The sequence below is a fragment of the Meles meles genome, chromosome 12 (genome assembly GCF_922984935.1).
Source record: "Meles meles chromosome 12, mMelMel3.1 paternal haplotype, whole genome shotgun sequence".
Classification (NCBI taxonomy): domain Eukaryota; kingdom Metazoa; phylum Chordata; class Mammalia; order Carnivora; family Mustelidae; genus Meles; species Meles meles.
The window spans coordinates 56,702,374-56,729,508 of NC_060077.1; the positions used below are offsets into that span (position 1 = coordinate 56,702,374).

At 34.5% G+C, this 27,135-nt stretch overlaps 1 protein-coding gene across 1 annotated transcript in view; it reads right to left on the reverse strand.

Annotated features, from left to right (window-relative positions):
• CCDC178 (coiled-coil domain containing 178) overlaps positions 1–27,135 on the reverse strand; it is a 406,426-nt gene that overhangs the window by 156,044 nt on the left and 223,247 nt on the right. The window contains exon 18 of the mRNA XM_046024357.1: positions 3,472–3,621. Within this exon, the coding sequence (XP_045880313.1) occupies positions 3,472–3,621 (150 nt within the window). The remainder of the gene's footprint in view (positions 1–3,471; positions 3,622–27,135) is intronic.

Here is a 27,135-nt window from a genome sequence, read left to right on the forward strand (position 1 = left end):
TGTGTGTGTGTAATAATTTTTAATTTTAAAGTGATGGGTAAAATTTCTAAAGGTGTTTCCAGTTCAAAAATTTTACATTTTAGAACTGTAAAACTTATCGATAATCCCTATGAAATTTAAATATTTCTAAATAAATAGATGGTAGTCCTTTCCCCACAAGAAAATCATTATTGAGAAATTGGCTTCAATGAGATAAAATTATAAAAACAATTAGTGAATCAAATAATCTGTTTCAGTTGGACACTAGCGACATAATGCATGACTGATACAGTTTTTACATGCTTTATAAAGCCTGCTGAGACAGTATAGGATTGTTTAATAACACTACAGTATAAGGGTAGTGTCATGATTATGAAATGAGTTGGATTTTTAAAAAATCCTGTATTTGATTCCCATCTTAGTCATTTCCCTCTACTTGGATGACCTTGTGACACACTCTCAGTTCCGTACCTTAAACTGGAGATGATTGTAATAATAATAATAAATTTTAGAGGATTACTACTGGACATTACAAAGATAATATTTACAAATGGCTTGGCCCACATACCAGGTCCATATAAGTGGTTGTTCAGTGATGACCAATTCTATACTAATTTGTATTCCCTCACTTTGAAACTACCAAGAACTGGAGTAGGTAAAAGTTAAGCTTCAAAAGTGGTTTACAATAGAATTAAAAATATACTTTAACCAGTTTCAAAAGGGATCATGTTTTCAGCCAACAGAACACATCAACATTTGCATGCTTGTTTAGCTTACCTTTCTTTGCAGACTTGAAGAATTTGAGATAGCAATTAAAACAAATACAGGATTTTATCAATATATTCATGGACTTCTAAAAAATGAAAATCTTTTTTGAAATCTTTCAATGAAAATGTCTATTTTTACATAGAAGTACAACCTGTTTTTCGGATATTTTTCTTTTATTCCCCTTTAGTTTTATTTTAAATTTTGAGATCTGAGAAGTTTTAGATTGGATTCTATTCCATCATTACCCATGAACAGAGGAGACAGGAATTTTGAACAGTCATTTTGTTTCTGATTTTTGAAGGGGAAAATATTCATCACCGCAAAAATTTAAAGCACAGGAAAGCATCAAGAAACATGTGCGAAGGAAGGAGATATAATTTTATCACCAAGAGTAATACTATATGATTCTTTTAAAATATTTTAAAATACTATACGATTCTAATATTTGAACCAAATGTATATAAAATTGTGTTAAGGAAAGGGACATTATTTTTTGTATTTAACTTGTTTTATTCCTCCATTAAGCTTTTTTTTTTTTTTTTACTACTCTTGGCCTAAAAATACAAAGAAGTATGAAAATGTATTATTTGCATAGAGAGAATAATACTCCATAAGAAGCACTAAAATCAAAATGTAATTATTTACCATGCCAAAAGGAATCTATGCTCAGAAGCAATGAAGTTATGATAGAACAGGAAAATAATACACAAAATTCCTTAATGTGAGATCCGCTTTATATAAGGAAATTAATAAGGGAATCAGAGGTCGAACAGTGCTTTTGTATACCTAAAACTAAACTGGTCAAAGGACTAAAACATACATATATATAATATGGGAAATGCTGCAATATCAAAGAAATGGACTAAAATATTAAAAGGTTTTATTCCGTTTTGATGGCCAAATTCCATCCTGTAAGCAGTGCCTTAGACGCTAATGACATACGATTTCTCACTGACAGATTTAACAGCATCAATAAGGCCTCTCCGTCCATTGCAGCAAATTGATCCTACATGACACTGACAAGGGCAGCCTGCACTTAATGACCTCCATCGCTGAAGGATGGAAATGAAAAATGACTGGAAGTACAAATAAATCTTTGAAAGTTTCCCTGAAACAGGTGTGTTAAAAGTGATTCATTTGAGAGATCATCACAAATATAAACTCAGTCTCCTAGCATACCTCACTCTCTGTTCATACCAGGGTCTCACTCCTTGAATCTTGAATCACAATTTGCTTTAACTCCAACATCAAGAAATTTTATTCTTACTATGGAAATACAGAGTGATGGATCTCTCTGAAAGGCATGATTTCTTCATATTTATGCAGGTATCTATTTCTCATTTGTCACCAAAGGATTCTATATAAACTGATAACAAGTACCCATAAAATTTATTTTTGTTTCCCTCCTGGTTAGAAAAGGAAATACAGTATAGCCATCGATGATTTTCTCCTCCTCAATTATCAGGAACAAATAGAACATGTTTAACCTCAATAACAATGTCAAATGCATGAAATGACTGGACAAATGTTCCATTAATGTCCTTTCTTTGAATCCTGCACATGGTCTGAGGACACTAAGATTTTGGTGTATAGTTTTATTATCAATTCTTTAACAAACACATTTATTTCTTAATCTACCTCAATCTTGCTACTAGTTTTTAAGAGAAAAATACACACTCTTTCTTTCAATGTATTCAGAAACTTTAACTCACACCAGAGTAGATGGATGGGAAACATAAGGGAGTTTATAAGCAGCATACCAGATGAAAGTAATAGTTAGTTTCATAGTATCCTTTTATTTTCAAAATAACTATGGATGTCTCTTTTTTATTCCTTATCAGGTTTCCTCTGAGGTAAATCTTATTTTACAGATGAGAAAACTGAGGTCAGAAAGGATAAATAATTTGCCAAGATGACTGAGCTAGTAAGTGGTAGAGATTACACTCAAATCCTGGCCTTCTGTCTTCCCAATATTCCACAATAAGGAGGGGTAAGTACAGTACTGGAATATTAAACTACTAATTTACAGTAGAGTAGAATGTGTGACAACAATAGGAGGAAGGGTTCATTAACAGTCTACTGGTCTTAGGACTAGGTGGATTGTTAAAAAATAATCATGCCTCTATATTTTGAAATTTAGATTCTGTGAAGAAACAAAAATTCAAAGGGAAATGATTTTTCATGCCAATGAGTATCTGGGGAAGAATACAGAGGAAGTGGATTTTACAGAAGATTTTATAAAATATATGAGAATTTCTACTGATTTCCTGTAACTACAAAGGGTCAACTATTCTCCAAGGTTCTAATTAAGACTCATATATTTGTTAAGAAAACAGAAACCAACATTTGGAGGCCATACAACATGAAGAAGATTTTGAGGCATATTCTGAAAAGCTATCTGTAGATAAAAATGAAATTTGAAGTCTATGATAATATATCTAAAATCTATAAACTCCAAAAATTTGGTATTCCAGATCATAAAAAAGCAAATTAGCATAAAATTGTGGCTTAGACACTAAGTTTCTTCATTTCTCACATATCTATTCAAAATTGAGTTCCAAAGTTGATAAAAACATACAACAAAATTCTACAAGAAGAAAACATGACATTTGGTGGCATATAAAGAACCACCATCAGATTGGAGACCCCATGACTGGACACTTGTTACTTTCTGTATTACATATGTCAAGTAAATCATTATTTAAAAAAATTAAGAAAACCTACCTGTTTTTTATCTCGAATTGAAGCATCAAGTGATAGCTGTCTATCATATAGATTGAAATAATTGTCCTTTTCTGTTAAGAAAGTAGTCTGTAATTTTTGATATTCTTGAGCTAAACGTAGATTTTCTTCCAAAGAATCATCTTGTATTTTCTAGAAGATGAATATATATTTAAAATCATTTTAATTTCCTTGAATTTTTCAACATCATTTGAATTATCTACAAATATTATATTACATATTGTAGGAAAATAAAGTCAAAAAGGTGCTTCCTCTGATACCAATATCCTCCTTGGATTTAATAATTTTCTTTCTTGATGCACCTATTTATTTTCTTTCTTTTTTGAACACTGATTTGCTAGAGTCAGTCTCTGACTTTTGTTCTCCCTCTTTCCCAGACTTCCCTCCACAATGCCTTGGGAAGTACTCAGTCCTGAGATGCTCTACTCAGCTTCCTAGGAGACTTCTTCCAGTTTACAACCCCCATTCCTTTCCCCAAACGCCAATGCTCAAATAGGTAGAAGACACTTAGAAGCTTAGAATTCTATCTCTAAGAGGTTCAGGGTGGTGGCACTCACTGAAAACATAGAGAATTAAAGGATAAAAGACAAGGAACAGAACATAGAGAATTAAAGGATAAAATACAAGGAACACAACATTTAGAAGTACAATGAGAGAGCGATTATTTGATCCTACTATACGTTAGCTATATTAAAAGTTAAATCTGTGAGCAGTTGAGAACTTTATAACACCCCCCTCATGACTAAACAAATTTATTAAATCTAATACAAGTCCCTTAGAATATAACTTTTGTAGTATTACCAATTGGCAAATTAGCGGCTACCTATCATTTTGAACTAGATGTGTGAATTCAATCCAGTTGCTGATTCTCTTTATGTTTGTATCACATACAGTTTTCACTGGTGCTTCAAAAAATACAGAATTTATCAACAGCCTTAAATGTTTTCAAACTTGTTAATCTCATAGTTCATTTTATGGAAAATTTATTTTAAGCAAAATGTGTTTTTCACTAAAAGTTGATTCATAGTAGCAAAAAGTTTGCAAAACACATAAATGTGGATTAATCATAATAATGATAATGGTGATTAAATAACTAGATATAAAAATAACCACTGTGAAGCAATTACAAATATTTCTTTGTGAAAACTGCCATATCAAACCTTTAGAATAAATTGCTTAAAAATATATTGCAGTATGAGAATGTGAATAGATTAAATGTAATTCAGCAGAAAATTGTCTATATGCATATTTCTGTATTTATACACTTGAAGATTTATTAAGGTCAACAAACATATTTCTCATAAAAGCCTGGTATCCATATTGATCCCTAATGATGAATACTATGTCATAGCTGTTCTTCAAAAAGTCAAAATGATGAACTGAGAACCTATTTTAAATGTCCTTGTCCTAATTCTGGCACAGTAATTTCAAACTTTAGAAATTTTTGTTGAATAAACTTACCTAAAATCACATAGAATTATCTTTTGATAGGGGGACCAAATATCTATGAGTATTTTGCTTTGGTGGAGCTACTTCTGAAGAAAAGGGTTGGAGTTCTTTTTGATATCTTAACACTTACTAAAATCTAAGCCTCAAGTGATTCAGTTGGATCTTTGATGAATGTTCTACTGAAGGTAGGGGGAGGAATCATTTTGAGAATCATTTTGTTTGTTTGATTTAACATAAGCACAGCCCTGATACCTAAGGTATTCTACTCAGTTAGATTTCTTTCAAGCCCTAGATGGCTACTATAAATATTGCATTTGAGGAAAGTGGTAGGAAAGCTTTGGGATTTGCATTAAACCTATTTAATGGAACTTTAGTGAGGATGTATTTCGTACTTTATGGTTTGCTCACTGTGTAAAATGCAGCTTTGCAAATACATATACCTTCAATTTCTGTATGACAACAATTCTTACTGCCTTGTATGCCATAATTAGATACCAAGAAATCAAATTGTGCAGTTGTCAGTGAATCTTCAAAACACTGTTACATCAGTCATGATATTTTACATTATCATTTCTCAATAATGAATTTGTAGAAGGATTTGCCAATTTACTACCTATTTCTGAAAGTCAGTGACTTTCAGATGTGCAATGAAGTTTCAGGTTTATAAAAATTTTAAATAATGGTATTCTACTGACTCTCTTAGAAAATTTTTGTTTATGCTTAACTTTACAACTTTGACTTAATTTTAACAATTAGTATTATTACATGTGAGTGAAACAAAGAGGGAATGATACTGGTGAAAATATGTCCAGGGGAAATAATGTTACCACTACTGGGGTTGAAGAACTTATGAAAGATTAACAGTAGGAGATATTTAAAAAGGGCACAAAAGTTGGGGTCAGAAATATAATCAAAGGTAAGAAGAAAGCAGAAACTAACAAGAGAATAAGATGACTTCTACATGCTTTTAAATTCAAATCCAGCTGAATCTTATCAGTAAAATCTTTTTCTTAAGGTCTTGGCTAAATGTGAACTTGAAAAAAATGTTGTTCCTAAAACCAGTAAAGAAAAATTTGACTGCTATCTCTGTATGTTAAAATAATTGTGTTTTGAGTTTACAGTGTTATTTCATTCATTCATTCATTCATTTTCATTAATTACTTATTCAAAACTTTGAATTTAATAAGTACTATATGCCAAGCTCTAGAATATAATGGTGAATCTCCAAAATTCATAGTCTTGTGGTGAAGACTTGTATTATAAATCACAGAGGGGCGCCTGGGTGACTCATGGGTTAAAGCCTCTGCCTTCCGCTCAGGTCATGATCCCAGGGTCCTGGGATGGAGCCCCCCACATGGGGCTCTCTTCTCAGCAGGGAGCCTGCTTCCTCCTCTCTCTCTCTCTCCACCTACTTATGATCTCTGTCTGTCAAATAAGTAAAATCTTAAAAAAAACAAATATATAATTAGAATGTAGAATATATATTACTTGGTATTATACTACTTGAGTGGTAAAGATTTGAAAGAAGTATATAAAGAGCACTTACACAGTATATTTTTGCACTGAACATTATTCTAAGGATATAGCACATGTCCAGCCTTAGCAAGAGCTTTTATCTCTGGGTACGTTGTTGACTTTCATAGGTATGGAACCCCTTAAAACATAACATTTTTCTGGGGTTACCTAATTAGCCCATGATACCCCAAGTACTGAGAAACCATACCTAAAGAAAGAACTGGCTTCTCCTTCTGTCACCAAAAATGCTGAAAATTGAAGGCAGATTGAGACCCCAAGATATATAAATGGTAGGTTCTCCATTTTCTTCACTTGACCTTTCTTATTTTTTAAACCATGGATTTCATCTTGGACTGTTCTTCCATTTTCAGTTTATTTTTCTCAGTCTTTCCCTTCTCTTTCCCTCTCACATGGGGCAAATAAAGAATAGGGAATTATAATTAGAGGACTGGGTTCTTTTTCTACAAAATGGTAGCTCCCTGTGACATAGAGTTAAGAACTTAGATATAGGGCTGAACTTGAATGTGGACTTATGAATTCCACACAGAACGGAAAGAATTAAGACAAAAGCAATCATCTCAGTTACATTATTATCCTCATTTTACAGAGAAACGAAGGCAAGAAAAGTCAGGTAAGGCAAACTGTATTTTCCAAAAAAGACAACAGAAGTACTTTCATTCCACATGTTGTTCCGGATCTTGTTACTTCCTATCAAGAAGCATAATGTTTTTCTCTTCCCCTTGTACCTGAGTAGACTTGTGGTTTCACCAGCCAAAAGAGTATGGTGGAAAGGATACTATGTAACTTTCCAGGCTAGTTTATTTAAAAAATCTGACTTTGAAGAAGCCTATTTATTTATTTATTTATTTATTTATTTATTCATTTATTACAGATTTTATTTATTTATTTGACAGAGAGATCACAAGTAGGCAGAGAGGTAGACAGAGGGAGAAGGGGAAGCAGGTTCCCCACTGAGCAGAGAGCCTGATGTGGGGCTCGATCCCAGGACACTGAGATCATGACCTGAGCTGAAGGCAGAGGCTTAACCCACTAAGCCACCCGGGCGTCAAAAGCCAGTTTATTTTTAAAGACAAACAAACCAATCAATTTCTGCCTGGCCCTCTCTTTGGGGACATTCATCCTTAGAACCAGGTACCATGTTATAAGGAATCCAGACTTCATGGAGAAGTTATGTTTAAGTGTTCCAGCAAACACTCCTACCTCAGGTGGCAGAGAACAGTCAGCATCACTCATGAATAAATGAGTCATCTGAAGATGATTCTAATCCCTAGTTTCTGAGTAACCCAGCTGATGGTTCAGAAAGTGTGAGATAAGAGCCAAGCAGGCTCTGCTGTGTCCTGTCCAAATTTCTGACACATAGAATCATAAGCCATAAAGTTTGGCAGTATCTATTAAGCAACCATGGTGACTGAAACACCCAGACATCTTGTGCAAGATTACACATATACTAAATGGAGACTTGAGCTGTTCATACAGGCAGACTGGCTCTAGATCCCATACTCTTCACCATCCAATATATTTCCTTTGTAAACTTGAGCCACCACTCAACACTATGCAGCACCGTCTTTATAAAACCTAATGATATTAAGCAACCAAATAACAGAATTACCTTGTTCTGAGCCTACTTCCACCAAGCAACTCTTTTTTTATAATCTGGCTAACACACAGCTTGTTGACATAGATAAAATGAGTGGCTGAAGGAAACTAGAACTTGGACCCCTTTGAAGCCACTTTTTGTTATAAGTCAGTATGGGTATGTTGGTTATATATAACCAGTCTCTTGGTTTTTTGTTTGTTTGCTTGTTTTACCTACACAATTCCATAGTCCATGATTTGATTAGGACTGATGCATTCACTTCAAGACCAAGTGCCCAAGTAATTAGACTTTTACAGCTGAGGATGCACAATTCTGGACTACAGTTGATGCAACAATGCTACCCATTGGCTCTAATGGAGGTCCAGCCAGATACACTTACCCTGGACAAAGTCACACTTGAACATTTTTAAAAAATTTAATGTGGATTAATGGCAAAGGAGATTACAAGACAGAAACTTGATCTAAATATTCTGGAGAGATGCTTATGATTAAAGTATTTGCACTGTACGTGTATATGTAGAAAACCTACATAGCTATTTACAAATACTTTAATGTTATTCAAATAGTCTTAGTGTCCATACCTAAATTTATGGTAATGTATCACCTACAGCCTCAGTCATTATTAATACAGGCATTTGGATCCAGTTTGCCAGGCAGGGGGACTATAATTACACATTGTAAAAAAGTTGTCATCTTTTTTTTTTTTTTTAAAGATTTTATTTATCTATTTGACAGAGAGAGATCACAAGTAGATAGAGAGGCAGGCAGAGAGAGAGAGGGAAGCAGGCTCCCCGCTGAGCAGAGAGCCTGATGTGGGACTCGATCCCAGGACCACGAGATCATGACCTGAGCCGAAGGCAGCGGCCCAACCCACTGAGCCACCCAGGCGCCCAAAAGTTGTCATCTTTGACCCAGTTCTAATTCTAAGTGTCCCATCCTGATATGATTACGTGCGGCTGCCTCAGGTGATCTTTCCTGATGGTATGTCATCTCCTGATTCTTGGTTATTAGTAGTTTACTGTAGAAGCTCCTTGCTCTTTCCACATCCTGCCGGGGCTTGGCTGGCTGTTAGTGACACATATGTCCATGTTCTTACATAGATTGCACCACACTCACTGGAGTCCCGTGGTTGAAAGGATTGACTTCCTGCCAGCACCACCAGAAAACAAAAATTGTATTGTGGTATTTACTGATTAATTTACTCCAGAGTATCCTCATGGTTAGCTTTTATTCATTCAATCATTTGTTCAGCAAACCTTCAGTAAGTTTATTCTCTGGGTCCCGTTCCATGGCTACCCCAAGGATTAATAAGAATAGAATGCTACCCTTTTCACCAGGGATTAGAAGCTAGAGTAGGAAGATGCAGAGGAGTAAGCAAGTGTATTTCGGGGTATCTCTTGAAGTACCTATAATCAATTCTACCAGGTGGAATTGATCCCACTAGATGGGGGAGTTGGTCAGAAAAGGCCTCATAGAAAAAAATAATCAGAGATTTGAATCTTAGAACAGTCTTTTATTTGGCAGGGATCAAAACTCTCCTGCTACGTGGGTCAATATACATTTGAGCAAAGCTGGGTGAATCAGTCAAGAGGAATGTTTTTATGGCCCCTTTAGGACTATTAGATTGTTGTTACCTATGACTTGTGAATTAGGCTTTCATGGATTGTGTTAAATGTTCTGTTATCTCTAGGCTTTAAAATATTACTATGCAAACAATGAAAAGTACCCATATATTTGGTATCCCACTGATGCAAAGCATCATAAATAATGCTCCATTCCAAGCACCAGTGTTTCAGTAGCACATGATCTTGGACATATGTTCATGCATTAAACCAGTGATATCATACTGTTAAAACCCCACAGATGCCTTTGGCACATCTCTGCCAGTTTAGGACTTTGGGTTGGTAGTTTTGCATGCAGTGGCCCTTAGATATTATTCAAGTAGGCAACAGTACCGAGACTTATTCATGGAATGTGCAGGGGATAGAGTTAAGAATAAAGGAGACCTAGTCCCTTTGTGAACACTGTCACTTCAAAAGCATTCCCTTTGATTAATGGGAATTAGCATGGTGAACGTAAATGCTTGAAAAACATGCCAATTTTCTAACGATATAACAGACATGGAGAAAGCATATGTATAGGCGCATCACCTACTGTGTGCAGAGAGGCTTTATTGTATTGCTGTTCCCTTAAAATCTATACACCAATTACTACAGAAAACGAGAGTCCTCCCCAGTGTTTCCAAGAAGCAAGTCTGTAAGAATGATATGTGTCGATACCCTGAAGCCTCAAAGGAGCAAGTAACTGTTCTAACTCTCCCAGGACCCACTTCCTTGTCTGTGCTGCCATGGAAACCAGTCTCTTGTCCAACATGAGTTCTCTGATAATTAGTCTTGAACATTCTTGATTTTTAAATGAACAAATCAGTCCTCCGCATCAAGGTTGTTACGTGCCTCAGACTCTATATATTACCATGTTTGACAGAATGCTCTCTATCCAGTAATTTATTCAAAATGCTTACTGAGCAACTGGTATACACAAAGCACTCTTGGGGACACTCTGAGAGGTCAAATAGCACCTGTCCCTGCCAGGTTACTGGTAGTTACTCCACTCCAGCACCCTACACATGACTACATACATATATGATAAACAATCAGGACTCTTTATCTTAGCTCCCTGATGGAGTTACAAATATAGATGCTGTCAATTCACTCATAAAGTTCACCAACGGAGACTATGACATTGCCTTTTAAAGAATTCAGAAGTATCCACTGAGTACCCATTGAATATGAATACTCTGTATTACCCTGCTTGTTCCTTATTATTTTTAGATGCTGTTCATTGTAGATATCTGGCTGGGAATTATTGATACCAACATGAAAAAATACACAATTTCAGGGCTGAAGAAGCTTACAATCAGATAAGGAAACTGAAGCATTCATAAAGCTAACTACACCAGAATACATCATACATGAAAAAGGATAAAAGACATATCCAAATAATGATAGTTCCATGAGAGATCAGTTCCAGTGAAAGTGATAAGCAAAGTTCCAAGGAAGAGTCATTTTTTAAAAGATTTTATTTATTCATTTGAGAGAGAATGAGAGTGTGAGAGAGAGAGCATGAGAGGGGAGAGAGTCAGAGGGAGAAGCAGATTCCCCTCTGAGCAGGCAGCCCAGTGCAGGACTGGATCCCAGGACTCCAGGATCATGACCTGAGCCAAAGGCAGTTGCTTAACCAACTGAGCAACCCAGGTGCCCCAAGAGTCATTTTTTTTTAAAGCAGATTCTGAATATATTTCATATACAGAGTCCTGTCTATGTTATCAGGAGGGAAAAATCTATCCTAGAGCTATAGATGCTTGCTAAATATTAAAAACCGCATAATTAACGTGAGTGTATGTTGACTGTAGCATTTCTCCTGTAACTACCTGATGTCTTTAAGAAATGCTTTACGGGGTGCCTGGGTGGCTTAGTCGTTAAGCGGCTGACTTTAGCTCAGGTCATGATCCTAGGGTCCTGGAATGGAGCCCAGCATCAGGCTCCCTGCTCAGTGGGGAGCCTGCTTCTCCCTCTCCTACTCCTCCAGCCTGTGCTCTCTCTCTCTCTCACTGTGTCTCTCTCTGTCAAATAAACAAAAAAAAAAAAATCTTAAAAAAAAATGCTTTACAAATGCCACTTAATGCCATTAGCTATTGAATTTCTATCTGACCAGTTTTCTTCCATATAATGCACGCCCCTCAAAGAATGCAATGTAACTGATCAGAGAAACAAATTTTGTAGTAAGAAAAAGTGGGTAAAAATTGGTGTCACATAATCTATATACACCAGTGAATTTTTTCAAAGTAAAATACATGTAAACAATTACATTACATGTATGTCCACTATAAGTGATAAACCACAGTAATAATAATTCCTATAAATTTACTACTTATGAAGTAAACTTCAAATTTTAACCTTCAGTTAAATAATGTGTCCTCTAATATTGTTTCAGATTGTTAAACAGAAACATATTTGTATATCACTTCCTTGTTAAATATTTCTATGCATTTTGTAATTTAATTGTATTTCAATTTGTCGATATTTTTCAAATACATATTTAAAGTCTGGTACTCTTTTCACCATGTCAGGTCAAAGACTGAACAATTTCCTCTTCATATGCACGTCCTGATTTGAATAGTTTAAGATTTAGAAAGGTTTCCTATTTACTCACATTTTAATGATATACATTTCTACTTCACTGGTGGAAAAGGCTGATCAGTCACAGAAAGGTCAGTTAACACTAAATAGACCCTTTCTTTATGTAATTACAAAGAATAATATCTTTGTGCTGATGGCACTGCACATGGAGTGGGTGATGCAGAGAATTAATGTGCTGCCTTGTTGGCCCATGGGATAGAGATTCCAATACAATAACCACAACTTATTCTAATTATGCAGCTTTAAAAGGTCATCAGCAAAAAGAGTTAAGGAATTATCAACTAACTTTATCATAAAGTAATAATGTACTACATAAATGCAGAAACGGTAAGAGCAGTACCTAGAAACTTTATTACAAATGTGAGACTGATCTAAGAGGTTCAAGTATGTACAATATAGCATAAATTAAGTAAATTCATTGAAAAATTAAAACATAAGGTATTTTATAACTTCCTATTGCTATAGTCAAGTAACCTGAACTCACCTTTTATTTGTAGTAAATGTTTAATTTTGAAAATATTTATGCTTAATGCCAATTTCATTGCCACGTCCATGTTATATGAGAATCTAAATATTTCTTTTTAAACCCCACTTATAAAATCTTTATAAAATCCATTATAAAATAATGCTTGCTGATTATATTACACACAAATAGTAGAAAGGCACATGAAATAGAATATTAAAGTCCTTCTTCACAAATACAGCCATTTTTCTACTCTAGACAGACAGTATTAGTTTATTCCAAGAGTTTAAGGAACAGAAACTTTTCAAAAACCCTTACTTGTCAATGAGGAAGGGGAGGCCAGGAAAATCAATTTCTTATCTAACGTCTCACAGGAAGAGAATATCAGTACTGCTAGAATACAATCTGATTTCAGCCTAATATCCTTTCTGGGACTATATCACTTCCTAATCTTGAATGTGAATTACAGAACGTTGTAGATTCTAGATTGATAGGTGTGAATGTTCTAATTTTTGGATATTTTTTGGAATTACATCAGTCTTTCAAAATAAACTGGATGCTCACAGAGAAGAGAGTTTTGGGGAATTAAATATATATATAACTATATAATATATATTATTATATTATAATATATTATATATTAAATATAATATATTATAATATATTATATATTAAATATATTAAAAAATGCTTCAGTGTCTTTTCCTTGGGAATGTGGGGTCAGAGAAATTTAGGCCCAATTTCAGAAGTGCCAACTATGAAAAGTATGGTAAATTATTTGCAGTCTAGTAAAATATCCTTATAGACACAATTATTACTAATGCTTTTTCTCTTTTGCTCCTCTCAATTAGATAGTCTCCTTACTGATAAACGATCATGAGCATCTCTGATCCCCTGATGTTGTTACTCATATTGGAGCACCATCTAAACCTTTGTGATGGATCTCAATAGGATTAAAAAATACCTGAGGCAATTTTCTATAAATACTCATTTTGAGACCCACCGAGTCCCCCAAGTAACTTAATCCCAATATGGAAAAAAAAAATCACTTTCTTTGTTAAGATTTTATTTATTTATTCTACTGAAAGAGAGAAAGCACAGCAGGGGGAGCAGCAGGAAGAGGGAGGGAGAGCGAGAAGCAGGATCACCCCCAGTAGGAAGCCTGAAGTGGGGCAGGATCCTCGGGTCCTGGAATCACGAACTAAGCCGAAGGCAGATACATAACAACTGAGCCACCCAGATGCCCCCCAAAATCACTTTTTAGAACAAGTTTCATCAAATTTTGCCTTTCCAGCCAAATCTAGCCCACTGCCTATTTTTGTAAAGAAATGTTAGTGGAGCACTAGTCCCTCGTTCATTTACATATTGTCGTGATTGCCTTTATTCTGTGGTGGCAGAGTTGAGTAATGGCAACAGAGATTGAGTAGGTCACAAAGCCCAAAGTACTCACTATCTTTTCCTTTATGCAAAAAGTTTGCCGAAACTTGCTCTAGTATATCGGCATCATGAAAAACAAAGTCTCAAGCTAGGTCTCTCATTCAAGGTTGATTTTGGCTGTACATACACCTGCACAAAGAGAAAGACTGCTGAAAGCATTTTGTTTTTCAAGCAAAGGCATGTATTAAGGAGACACAGCCTATTAATAATTCAAAAATGTCTCCAAGACCTTTAAAATAAGGAGACGCTTGTGAGCTTTTTAAGTGCCCTCAAAATGGACACGATAACTTTGCAGAGAGTTGTCAGAGCTGTGAAGATACCATAAATAATGCCTGAATGCATCTACCCCCCACACCTTCTTCAATTAAATGTGGTTCGTGTAGGTCCTGCATTACAGGAAGCTAGAGGTCTGTTCATTGTTCTACTGTAGTTTCTGATTTGGGGGTCCATGATTAACTTTACATTGTTAAGTTAAAGTTTAATTTTGCAGGGGACATAGATGTCCGTTCATTTGCTGAATGGCTTAGTAAAATGTGGTGGTCACCTACCATGAAAAACTATAAAATGATTAGAAGAAAGGCACTAGCTATATATTATAGTAACACAGGATGATCTTTAAAATAGTACTGAGTACACAAGACAGAAACAGAATGATAAATATTGTATAATTCAACATACGAGAAAGTACCAATGAGAGCTGGAAAGAAACAACTAGGAATTAAAGGTATGAGGAGGCAAAATAAATGAAAATGGAAAGATATGCAGGTTCTATATAGTCAGCAATGACACCATTCTCTCTTAAAGTGATTAAATGGAAGGATGCCTGGGTGGCTCAGTCAGTTAAGTGGCTGCCTTCAGCTCAGGTCATGATCATAGGGTCCTGGGATCGAGTCCCACATAGGGCTTCTTTCTCGACAGGGAGCCTGCTTCTGCCTCTGCCTGCCTGTGCCCGCTCTCTCTCTCTGACAAATAAATAAGATATTTTTAAAAAATGATTAAATGGATGGGTTATTAGATCTTAACACATTTTCTCAGGGTTTTAATGAAAACCTTTAAAATAAGTCACCAAACACCAACCTAAGGTCCCCCAGGGCCACAACCTTAAGATTTATTCTGAATATCAACTAGTCATGGTCACAGCATATGAAGACATGAAGAAATCTGTCATTATAATTATTTACCAAATTTATAGTTATTTCCCTCTATGTCTTCCTTTTCTCTCATCTTTCATTTTTCTTCAACTTATTTATTCCTTTTTTTCCTATTTCCTCTTTTCTTCCTTTTGCTTCATCCTCATAATGTTTGCCAAGCATGATACCATTCAGCTAAATTTCCCTTGTTATCATCCTTCCTGAAGATACTGTTTTCCCTTCCCATCATTTCCTCAACCCTTTTTTCTTTCCAAGTCACCATGGCATAAAAATAGAAATGTCTCAAAAAATGAAAAACATTTGGGATATAATGACTGCCCCATGTATTTTTTTTTCAGATTATAAGACACTTCACAGAAATCTAAGACAATGAATAAAAGGTGAGATGTATATTGTGTAATTCATCTATGGCTGCCTTCATTTTGAAGGCTGGCAAGATATTCATTTGTTTAGTGGTGGTGGAAAATGAATGAAACTGACAACGTTTGGTCTTTCTGGAAAGGCTGATTAGAGATAGTTTATGTTTCCGTATCAATATGCCATGTTAGCCAGCATGAAGGCACAAGAGTGCCAATAAATTTGCTTAAGTAAGTATAGGACAAATATTTATATTCTTATACGGAGATACACGTAAGTAGTTTTCTGTTTAATCTTTCTAAAGACATGAAGAAAGCCAGAGAATAAAAAAATGTAAAACAAGCTAGAATCTCCTTAGTAGGGATGCAGAACAACAAAAAACAATAAAACTGGCATTCATGTTATTGGGAAGTAATTCCTAATTCAGGGATAGTAAATACTGCATGTATGTACTGATACATGGTGAAATGTGTAAAGATTAGAACTGTCAACTTGTCTTGGAAAACTGGCACTGGGTAAGGCCCAGTCAGTACTATACTACAGTACTATGTATAGCTGTCACTGCAATCACCATTATTTATTATGGTTAATATCTTTGTCTTAATTTCCTCACTTCTATGAACTATTTGTACCTTATTTTTTGGCCCAGTACATATTAGTATCTCAGTAAACATTACTGAATGAATGACTAGATAAATGAACTATATTATACTCATGTCCTGTTGACACAGAGCAGAGGAAATGGGTGGGCTGAACGTGAATAATTTTTATTTTCTTTAAGGATCTACTCCAGCCAAATGTTCTTAAATAGGTGGACTTTTTGGAATATTAGAGTTGGAAGGCATTTTACGTGTTTTCTCATTCTGTAGAGAAACATTTCACAATTCATTTTTACAACATAAAAACATAAAAATTTGCCCATTTACATTTTGACTGAGAAAAATAATAAGGTTTCCAGTTCTTTAAATCCTAGTTTACAAAAGCATTTTACTGTATAATCTCTCTGTGTTGTATTCCAGTTTACTTGTAGGTTTTCCTTGGAAGACTAACAGAAATCTAAACTACCTGCTTTGCTGCCTTTATACACTTTGCTAAACTGTGTTCTCACAACCTAGGAGATTAAAATGAAAAAAAAATAGTAAGACAGTTTCACAAGAAATAACTATAACTTGATTTTTAAAAAATACAGAGGGTCTTCTTGGTTGCAGACAGATAGAGACACTTTAAAAGAAAGCTTAAAAGTAATAAATAAGAGGGGCGCCTGGGTGGCTCAGTGGGTTAGCATCCGCCTTAGGCTCAGGTCATGAACTCAGGGAGCTGGGATTGAGCCTTGCATCAGGCTCCCTGCTCAGTGGGGAGTCTGCTTCTCCCTCTCCTTCCTCCCTCACTCCTTCTGCCCTGCTCATGTATGCACATTCTCTCTCTCTGTCTCAAATAAACAAATGAAATCTTAAAAACAAACAATAGTAAATAAGAATAGAGTAGCAGGATTCAAATTACTTATCCCAAAGATTTTTTAAAAAGCAAAACAAATTTCCTATGTATTTCAATGGCTTAATTATGGAGAAGTACTCTATGTTTTAAGTTGAAACACTTTATACACTGTTCTCTCTTCAGATGAGACAGGCAAAGCTACTCCGTTTCATAGGGTTCATCCTTTCTTTGTCCTATGTTCCAAGTGCTATTCCTACCTCATACCTTTGCCATGCCAGACCAACTTTCTCCCTCGTAAACATTTCTTTCTTTCAATTTTTCCAGGAATAAAGGAAAGAACGGAGGGTGGGGGGAAGAGAGGAAGGAAGGAAGAGAAGGGCGGGAAAGCCTCCTGGAATAAAATGCTATATTCACTTCTGAAACCTTCTTTCTTTGATCTCAGAGCAAACATTAGCCTGAGCATAGCCCACAAGTGGAAATCAGTTCATTCACATGCCATTACGTGCTGAAATCTGGACTCCCCCCAATGAAGAAACCACGAGCTTAAATTTGAATAAAATGACATTCATGGAAGCTATCTAAAGTCTATGAAGGCCATCTATTCTTCCAGGCATCTGTGATCAAGTCAGCCCTTCAGAACTGTGTCCGTGGGGGTTCTTATGGATAACTATTAGGGCTATCATCTCAGGAGCCTATGAATATGCTATTGTTCATGGCAAAGGAGACTGAAGGTGTGAGTTAAGACAGAACTGGAGCTGAAGGGATGATTTTAGATTACCTAGGTGGGACAATCTAATCACATAAATTCTTAAAATTGGAGAATCTTTCTGGGCTGAAGTTCAGAGGATGTAAAGGAAAACATAGGACAAAATTAAAATGAAAGCGAGACTTAATCATCTCTTTTTCCCCATTTAAAGATGAAAGGAGGTTACAAGTCAAGGAATGCAAGCGGCCTCTGGAAGGTAGAAATGGCCCTCTGTCCATAGCCAGAAGGAAAATAGGGACCTAGTTCCCACAACTACAGGAAACCGAATTCTGCCAGCAATCTGAGACTGATGCTTCTAGGGAGTCTCCCACAACTTGATTTTAACCCAGTGAGACTCACTCAAGACTTTTGACATACAGAGCTGTAAGAAAATAACATAGTATTATTTTAAGCTTCTAAGTTCACATGAATTTATTAAGGCAGAAACATAAAATTACAATGGTGACTCAGGTATTGTGTTAGGTCCTAGATTTATAAAAATTAATAATATGTTCCATAAAAACTGTTTGATGATGGAAAATCAAGCATTGACTCTTCTTTGCAACAAGTTCATTGATAAATGAATTTTTAAAACTATTGAATAATTCACTTATTTTTGTATAAAGCATTTATTCTGTCAGTGTGTGAAATAACTTATAGCATGTGAATAACCACTGAAAAACCAATTCTAACATGATATAGACCACGCCATGAGTTCCCAACTAAATTTCTGCTTATGTTAACTGTACCAGATAGATAATTCTTTATTTTGAAATATTTTATTCATTCACTTGACAATTTATTGATTATATATTAAAGATCTATTATTAAGATAGTAAAGAAAATTTGATGGTTACATGTTTCTTCCTAGTGATTAAATATAAACTTAAATATATTATGAATATCCTATTCTGTTAAGTACAAAACTCCCTAGTTAATAATTTTTTTTTTTTATTTATTTGACAGAGAGAGATCATAAGTAGGCAGAGAGGCAGACAGAGAGAGTGAGAGGGAAGCAGGCTCCCTGCTGAGCAGAGAGCCCGATGTGGGACTCGATCCCAGGACTCTGAGATCATGACCTGAGCTGAAGGCAGCAGCTTAAACCACTGAGCCACCCAGGCGCCCCCCTAGTTAATAATTTTTAAATGCTTAACTTGTCTATTGATGGTTGATCATGCAAATGATTTTGAAAAAATGTTTATTTGAAAAAGTCTACTCGTATTAGTAGGATTTCAACTTACAATAATTAAAAAAAAGCTCTTCTGTTAAAGACATTATTTGTGTGGGATAAATTATTTTTTTTTAATATATATATTTTTTCCATTTTATTTATTTTTTCAGCGTAACAGTATTCATTCTTTTTGCACAACACCCAGTGCTCCATGCAAAACGTGCCCTCCCCATTACCCACCACCTGTGTGGGATAAATTATTAAAAACAAAACAAAACACAGCAAGTAAAAAGGACACACTGTCTATGATCAAGTTTTTGTTTTTTTGTTTTTTGTTTTTCCTTCCTTCTTAAAGCTGGTCTGGGTCTGTTTCTGCCTGAGTATTTCTGAGCTGTCTGTTGATATGGTAATGGAACAGTACTTCATTCCAGTGGCAGCCAGGTCCAGCTTGACCCTTCCTTACTACAAGCAAGATTCAAGTATGGTTCAAGTATGGTGATTTATACAACACAGGTCATTATAACTTTTGACAGTCTAAGAAACTGTTGGGTGAGTAATTTCTTAAGCTTTCAGAAATATTAACCAACTATTATGAATATAAACAGATTGCTAGATTTCTAAGATAATTATATATAGTTTTTATATCTATATACATAATACAAGGAGAATAAGCTTGTCAAAACTGCTAAAACATCTAAATGGCAAAATATGTTTAGAGAAATTTTACTGTACTCTCTTAAATCCGGAATATATAGTCAATGCTCACCTAAATTCTGTTTTATTAAAAAATGCAAAATTTTTGCTGTTGGTATATATCCTTTATAAAAAGGTTGTGGCAAGTGTGTTTTTTATCCATTAAAATCTATGTTAATTACATTGGTTTGTTTTAATTTTTTTTTTTTTGAGGGGCAATATACCTACATAGTTTAAAGAATTGTTTTTTTTTTTTTTTTTTAATAAATGAACATCCCTACATTACCATCACCTGGATGAAAATATAGAAAAAATAACCATCACCCCAGAAGCTTCGCTCATGTCCCTTTTCAGTTAATAATGAACCACACTCCCAACACATAAGTTTTGCTTATTTTCAATTGTCATATAACTATAATCCCACAGTATATATACTCTTGAGTCTGGCATCCTTTGCTTAATACCAATTCTATTAGATTCACCCACATTTTTTTGTGTGGCAACACTCCATTCATTACATTGCTATATATTATTCCACTGTATGAATAAACTACAATTTATCCATTCTGCTGTTAATGAATTTTTGTGGGGGAGATATTATGAATAAAGCTGTTAACGTTTTGTACAAAATATTAACATATTTTGGACACATATATACTAAATCTTGACATCTAGAAGTCAAATCATACATACATTCAACTCTAGTTTGATAGTGTCAACATTTTTTATTTTTTTTTACAGTTTGATATACTACTTATTTAGTTAGTTATTAACATGGACAGCCTATTCAACATTACAGATGTTTTTCTAAACCTATAATAAAATATAGTCCACTATCCAGTGTCAACATTTTTTAAATGGATATACCAATTTATCTTCCCACCTGAGATATTTGAGAGTTCCTGTTACTCTGCATTCTTATCTATATTTTTAAATTTCAGCTATTTAAGTATTTAGAGACAAGTCATGATAGATTTAATTTGCATTTCTATGATTATTATAATGACTGCCTTTTCATATGTTTATTGCCCATTTGTATAGCCCTTTTTGCGAAGTGATTCTTCAAGTGTTTGCCATTTTTTCTTAATTAAGCTGCCTATCTTTATTGTTCTGTTAGGGGTTCCTCATTTATTATGGATGAGAGAATTTTGCTGGGTAAGTGTATCCTAAGTAGTTTTTCTAACTGTGGCTTGTCTTTTCATTCTTTAACTGTGTCTTGATCAATGGAAATTCTTAATTTTAAAAGACTACAGTTTACAAACATTTTCTTTCATGATTGTTACTTGTATCTTATTTTAAACATCTTTGGCAATTCCAGAATAAATCAGATGTTCTCATATGTTTTTCTCTAAAAGCTTTATATACCTTTCACAATAAAAATCAATTCATTTTTATATATGTTGTGAAATAAAAGGTCAAGATTATTTTTTAGTATAGATAACTAATCACTCATGTGTCATTTGTTGATTTTGTACCAGTTATTTTCCAATACATTCTCTTACACCATTTTGGTGGCATCTTCTTATAAATCAACAAGCCATGTTTACATCCTGGGTCTGTTTCTGGAACCTGTATTCTACTATATTTTTCTCTTATTTTTGCACCAATAGCACACTTTCTTATACAGTAGCCTTATAGTAAATCTGGATATCTGGTAGTGTAAGTCTCTAACTTTATCTTTCTTCAAGTATGTCTTCACTACACTTGACCTTTAGGGAGTCTCATACATTTCAGAATATTCATGCATCAATTTCCAAAAATTCTGCTTGAGTTTTTAATTTTGATTCCAGTACACATATAAGTTAATTTGGAAGAATTCACATTCTTTAAAATTTGAAATTTCTAATTCATAAACTTAGTAGATCACTTCATTTGTTTAGAATATCTTTGATTTTTGTCAGAGATGCTTTGTGGTTTTCTGTGGAGAATACTGCTATATGTTTTGGTAGACACATACCTGGGCATGTGATGTTCAGCTATTCAATTATAAATAGTATCCATTTAAGATTTTATTTTATCGTTATTTATGGCTACTATATGGATAGGCCATAAATCCTGTTTATTTTCAATCCACTGACTCCAATTCATGAATTAATTTTAGCATTTATCTGTAGAATCCATTAGACTTTCAATGTATAAATAATGTTTTCAAATAATCACAGCTTCTAAAGTCATTTTTTTCTCATGTTAAGCAAGTTATTTCCTATTTCTGGTTTGTTAGTTATCATGAATGGTCTTTAAATTTCACAAATCTATTTAGATTATTATTTGATCCTTTCCTTCCTTTACTGTTAATGTGATGATTTATATTTATAGAATTTTTTAAGGATGGAAATTGCTTTGGTTTGGGGTAGGTCAAACATCTTCTTGACCAATTTTGCATGTTATTAGTTAAATTTTCACATTTTACTTTCCTCCATGGATTATATGAAAAAATTAGACACAATATGAGGACAGCAGTTAGATACAATGGGAATGACAGGTCTCAAAGTCTATTGTGTATTAGCTGTGTATTACTATTATTCTCCTTTCATAAGATCAATAAAATTTACCATACATTTTCACTTCCACTCAGTTATTTTATTTTTATAACCACCATGTTAGGTAGTAGGGCAAAGTATACAGAAGGACTAATAATATAAAGTTCAAGTGGTCAAGTATTACGTAGTTCATTATAGTTCCATTTAATAAAATTATAATGAAATATATAATTTTAATCCTTTTTCCTAGTACTTTTATTTTTCTTGAGCGCTAAAGCTAGGTTGTCTACCACTTTTGTTCCCTAAAGCTATCCAGATTGCCAAAACTAACAAATGAGAAGGTTTCAAAGCAATAAGTCTTTACCAAACTGTTGTATTAAATATATAAACTATTCAGCTTTCATAAATCTGTAAATTATATATCAACATTTAACTTGGATAATAAGCCTGGTATTTTTTATATTTTGATAAGACAAAAAAAAATCACAATTTTTATATGGCTTTAGTCTAAACGTAGCTTCCCAAAATGAGCTCTCTGTCTTTTACACACTCAGGTCAGTACAAGCACAGTCTAAATTTCTCTCCAGTTTTCTGCATAGGGAAAATGGACTGCTAGCAAAATTCTCTGCCCCACTGTGTTAGGTAATGTTATATACTATATTTCTTATTTTTCAACCTTTGTGTTACCTAGGAAGAAAGAATAAGTGAAATAAAATTCAAAATAGAGGCTAGATGATCATGTCCAATTTAAACCTGCTAATTATATTCAAAAGTTAAGTTTCCTCTGAAAAAATTAGTTACAAATTTCTCTTTGGAGTTTTCTTTCTCCTTTATTTTCCAGCTACATAACTTTCATTCATTCATTCATTCATTCATTCATTTGCCTGGTGATGGAATTCTGGAGTAGATTATGTTTTCCTGAAAGATAAAGTGAAGAGCTCAGCAGAAGAGGGTACAACAGCAGAGTCACACTGGCTGTCTACTGAAAGTTTCACTTTGTTAGCTTTCATAGCCAGTTAGCTTTAATGTTGGGTTCATCATATGAATTGGGGGAACAAGATCAGCACTTGGGCTCCAAACGTCTTCCCTATTATTATCGCTCCATTTGTTTCAGTGATTATTCTGTACCTTACCACAAGTACTTATGGCCAGGACAAACAGAAGATGATGGGGAATTCCTGCATTTCTACAGAGAAAAAAACATGAACATCAAAGAAAATCCATGCTGATTAAAGGGCACATCTATTATAAATGAAATAACCAAGCCCTGGGCCCAAGTTGACTATGACAGACCCTTGTGAATTCTATTCATAAAAATCAAGGGTTTAAAAGTTTATTTTTTTTTTTATAAAAATAAGATCATGGTCTTTGATGAGAAACCTCTGTTTATAAGAAAATTCCTTAAAACCCAACTGTACCTAAGCATTTCTTTTTCATTCTCCATGGAATATCAAAATACAAAAGAAAACCCATACTCAACAAGATTAAATGTCTGGTGAGAGGAAGCCACAATGAATTAAATTATAGTTTAGTCTTCCTGAACATTAAAACTTTAAGGAAATTATTTTATACTCTTGTGCACACTGAATTGTTTTGTGCAAATTATCTGTTAAAAATCAATAACCTTTGATAATTTTAAAACACATTTACCTTTAAAGTTAATAATGTGTATTTTTCTTTTGTTGGACTTTGATGTTTTTGGAAAGAGACTTAATGACTTGTCAGTAGCATGATATTTCTTAAATAATTTTAGAATAAGCTGGGGTAAAATTCCTAAATAAATAAAAACTTCAAAATTGATAAAAAAAAATAATTTGCGAGGATAAAAGCTATCTTGAAATGGTCACAACTACCTACCAGATCTTATCCAGATGAAATTCATTACTTTGAAATTCAACATCTTGGCAAAGTCTTCATCACTAATTAAAATAATAGCAATGGAAGAGTATCTGCAATTACTCTGTTTAGGATAAAATTACAAGGGCTATAAATCTCCAAGCTTCAGGGCATAAACTGATCACCAGCTGGGGCGAGAAAGAAATGTCTACCTATTGTGTAGTTTTGCAAAATTAGGTACATTATATGTTTTACTCCCTCAGAAACATCTGGCACAGGCTACTATCTGAGATGCTTTTGGGCTGAATACAAGGGACACTACTGGGTAAGTTATAGAAATTGCATGATTCCACACATATATAAAACCTAAAATTCAAGGCTTGCTAAAGGAATGCTGAATTCTTCATCTTAATGTCATTGGTTAAAATTCTTTCCAGGCTAGTGATTATAGATGTCAGGTAGAACATGAGAAATTAAAAAGTATTCAAATTTCTGTGTTAGTCCCTTTGTCATAAAACAGAGCCAACATCATTATAGACAAGACTTGGTAGTTTCCACAGGGAAAAAAAAATTTTTTTTAAATAGAAAGCAATTGGACTTGGAACTATTAGGGGAGATTGACAAAAGAGAAAAGTGAGTGCAGCAAATGATTTTCTATGATAGCGCCTTTCCCACACCCATCTTTGCTACTCAAATGAAGAGGTTGGTTTATTTCTAGGCAAAATAGATGTAAACCTTCATGAAACAAGAACTGGAGGATCCCTTCTCTCTTTTAATAGACGAGGTGAAAAGAAGGAAGAGGGAGGAAAAATTCCAGATACCAGAGAATATCTGCAGCACAGGGTTCTGCCTGTCCTGGGAATGTTGTCCGGCAGGGACCCTAGGAGGTCCAGATCCCCATGTGATCTGGAGCCAAGCATATGTGAGAAGGTACCTTAGGGGCTGGAGGAGAGAGTCCAGTAAGTGAGAAGGACATTGAGATGAAATTGGACACTGAATTCCAAAATCATTACTAATAGTTAATAAGCACTTAGTGGCTATTAATCGGTTACTAATTAATGGTGAATAACTACATTTACTGATCTGTCCCTAAGTTAAAGGAGGCCTCAGAAAAATCCAGAAGCAGAATATGAGGCAAATAGCTTTTTATCATTTTCATCTATCTTCCATCAAATTTCTAAAACACAAACTTGGCAATATGTGGGCTAAATGGAACATGGCAACAGTTGCTTATGCATATATATAATTTAAATGCCTGTAGGATAGTATCTTTCCAATTCATCCTAATCCCTGATGCTCCTTAATGACTTAGTCCCAGAGTTTTCATATCTGGAAATTGCACTCACAGACGGACAGCAAAAGCATTAATGTTTACAAATATTAGTATAAAAGTATCATGTTTCAATATAGTTCTAGTTTATATAATTTCCCTTATTGCAATGTACTATATCCAGAATTTGTTACAGCTTTATTGCAAGAAACTCCTACGAAAAATTCATTTTCAACATCTTTTTTCCCCATTGGGAACAATAGTAATAACAAGTTTTAAAGCTCCTATTTCTCATAATCTGATCACCTTAATAGTCTGAGAAAAACTCCCCAAATTTTGAATTTTTCTTCAGCCACAAAGCCTACAATAGAATTCTGATTAAAATGTGAATAGTTACTGGACAGAGATTGTATTTATCTCCATACATATCTCTGCAAGGCTACATTTGTGTAGTTTGGCAATTTTTTTCCCACTACATTCCATTGCTGATAGTTCATAGTTCATTACAGACCTCAGGTCAGTTCCTCCCGAATTTCTATGTACTTTCAAGGAATCAGCGATTCTGTATCAGTCTAGGTACTTTCTCAATTTACTTTGAGAGAAATCTGCTAATAACTATTCTTTGGGGTTAGTGCATTCTAAGTAGTCATAATATAAATGATAGCCATAATATTGCAAATGAAATGATTTTTAAAACCTGTAGTTTATTTTGGCAAATTAATACCAATCTCAAATGGAATTTGAGATTATTTTCAGCTTGAAAGGGTTTTTTTTTTTAAGATTTTATTTATTTATTTGACAGAGAGAGATCACAAGCAGGCAGAGAGAGAGAGAGAGGGAAGCAGGCCCCCCGCTAAGCAGAGAGCCCGATGCGGGACTCGATCCCAGGACCCTGAGATCATGACCTGAGCCGAAGGCAGCGGCTTACCCCACTGAGCCACCCAGGTGCCCCTTGAAAGGGTTTTTTTAAAGTTTTTATTTAAATTCCACTTAGTTAACATACAGTGCAATATTAGTTTCAGGTGTACAATGTAGTGATTCAACACTTCCATACAACACCTGGTGCTCATCACAAGTGCACTCCTCAATCCCCATTACCTGTTTAACCCATCCTCTCATCCCCACCCCTCTGGCAACCATCAGTTTGTTCTCTATAATTAAGAGACTGTTTCTTGGTTTGAAATAGAAAATGATATAATTTTCCTAATATTTTCTGATACTTACTATTCAAGAAATTGCCACAGTTTGTTAGTCATCACTGAGACAATAAGGATTTGTGAATCATTAACCTAGGGTCTGTCACACAGCTTCCAAAGCCAGGGTGTTTCTGCAAAGCTGAGCTATTACAGAGGTGGTGTTACCTTTTTAAATCTCAACTCACCTCTGGGGATTCAAGGAAATTTGGGAGATTAGGATCACAACTCTGATGGCTAAACCTATTCCACTCTAGTGCTGTTAAGGACATCTGATTTAGAAGGAAAATCAAGGATCCGAAGACTACTTGAAAAATTTAAGATAGGAATGGTTTCATTAATTTTATAGAAGTAAAATTATAGATAGTGGAGTGGCATTGTATTACTTCTGTATTGCTGCATAACAAATCACCACAAATTTAGCAGCTTAATACAACAGCCATTTATTATTTCACAGTTCTGATGGCCAGAAGTTCAAGAATGGCCAACTTAGATTCTTTGTTCAGTGTTTCATATTCAAGATGTCATCTAGTCTGAGTTCTTCTCTGGAGACTCCACTAGAGCAATATTCCCTTCCCAGCACCCTCAGGTTATTGGTAGAATTTATTTCCTGTGACTCTGTGACTGCGCTCCTT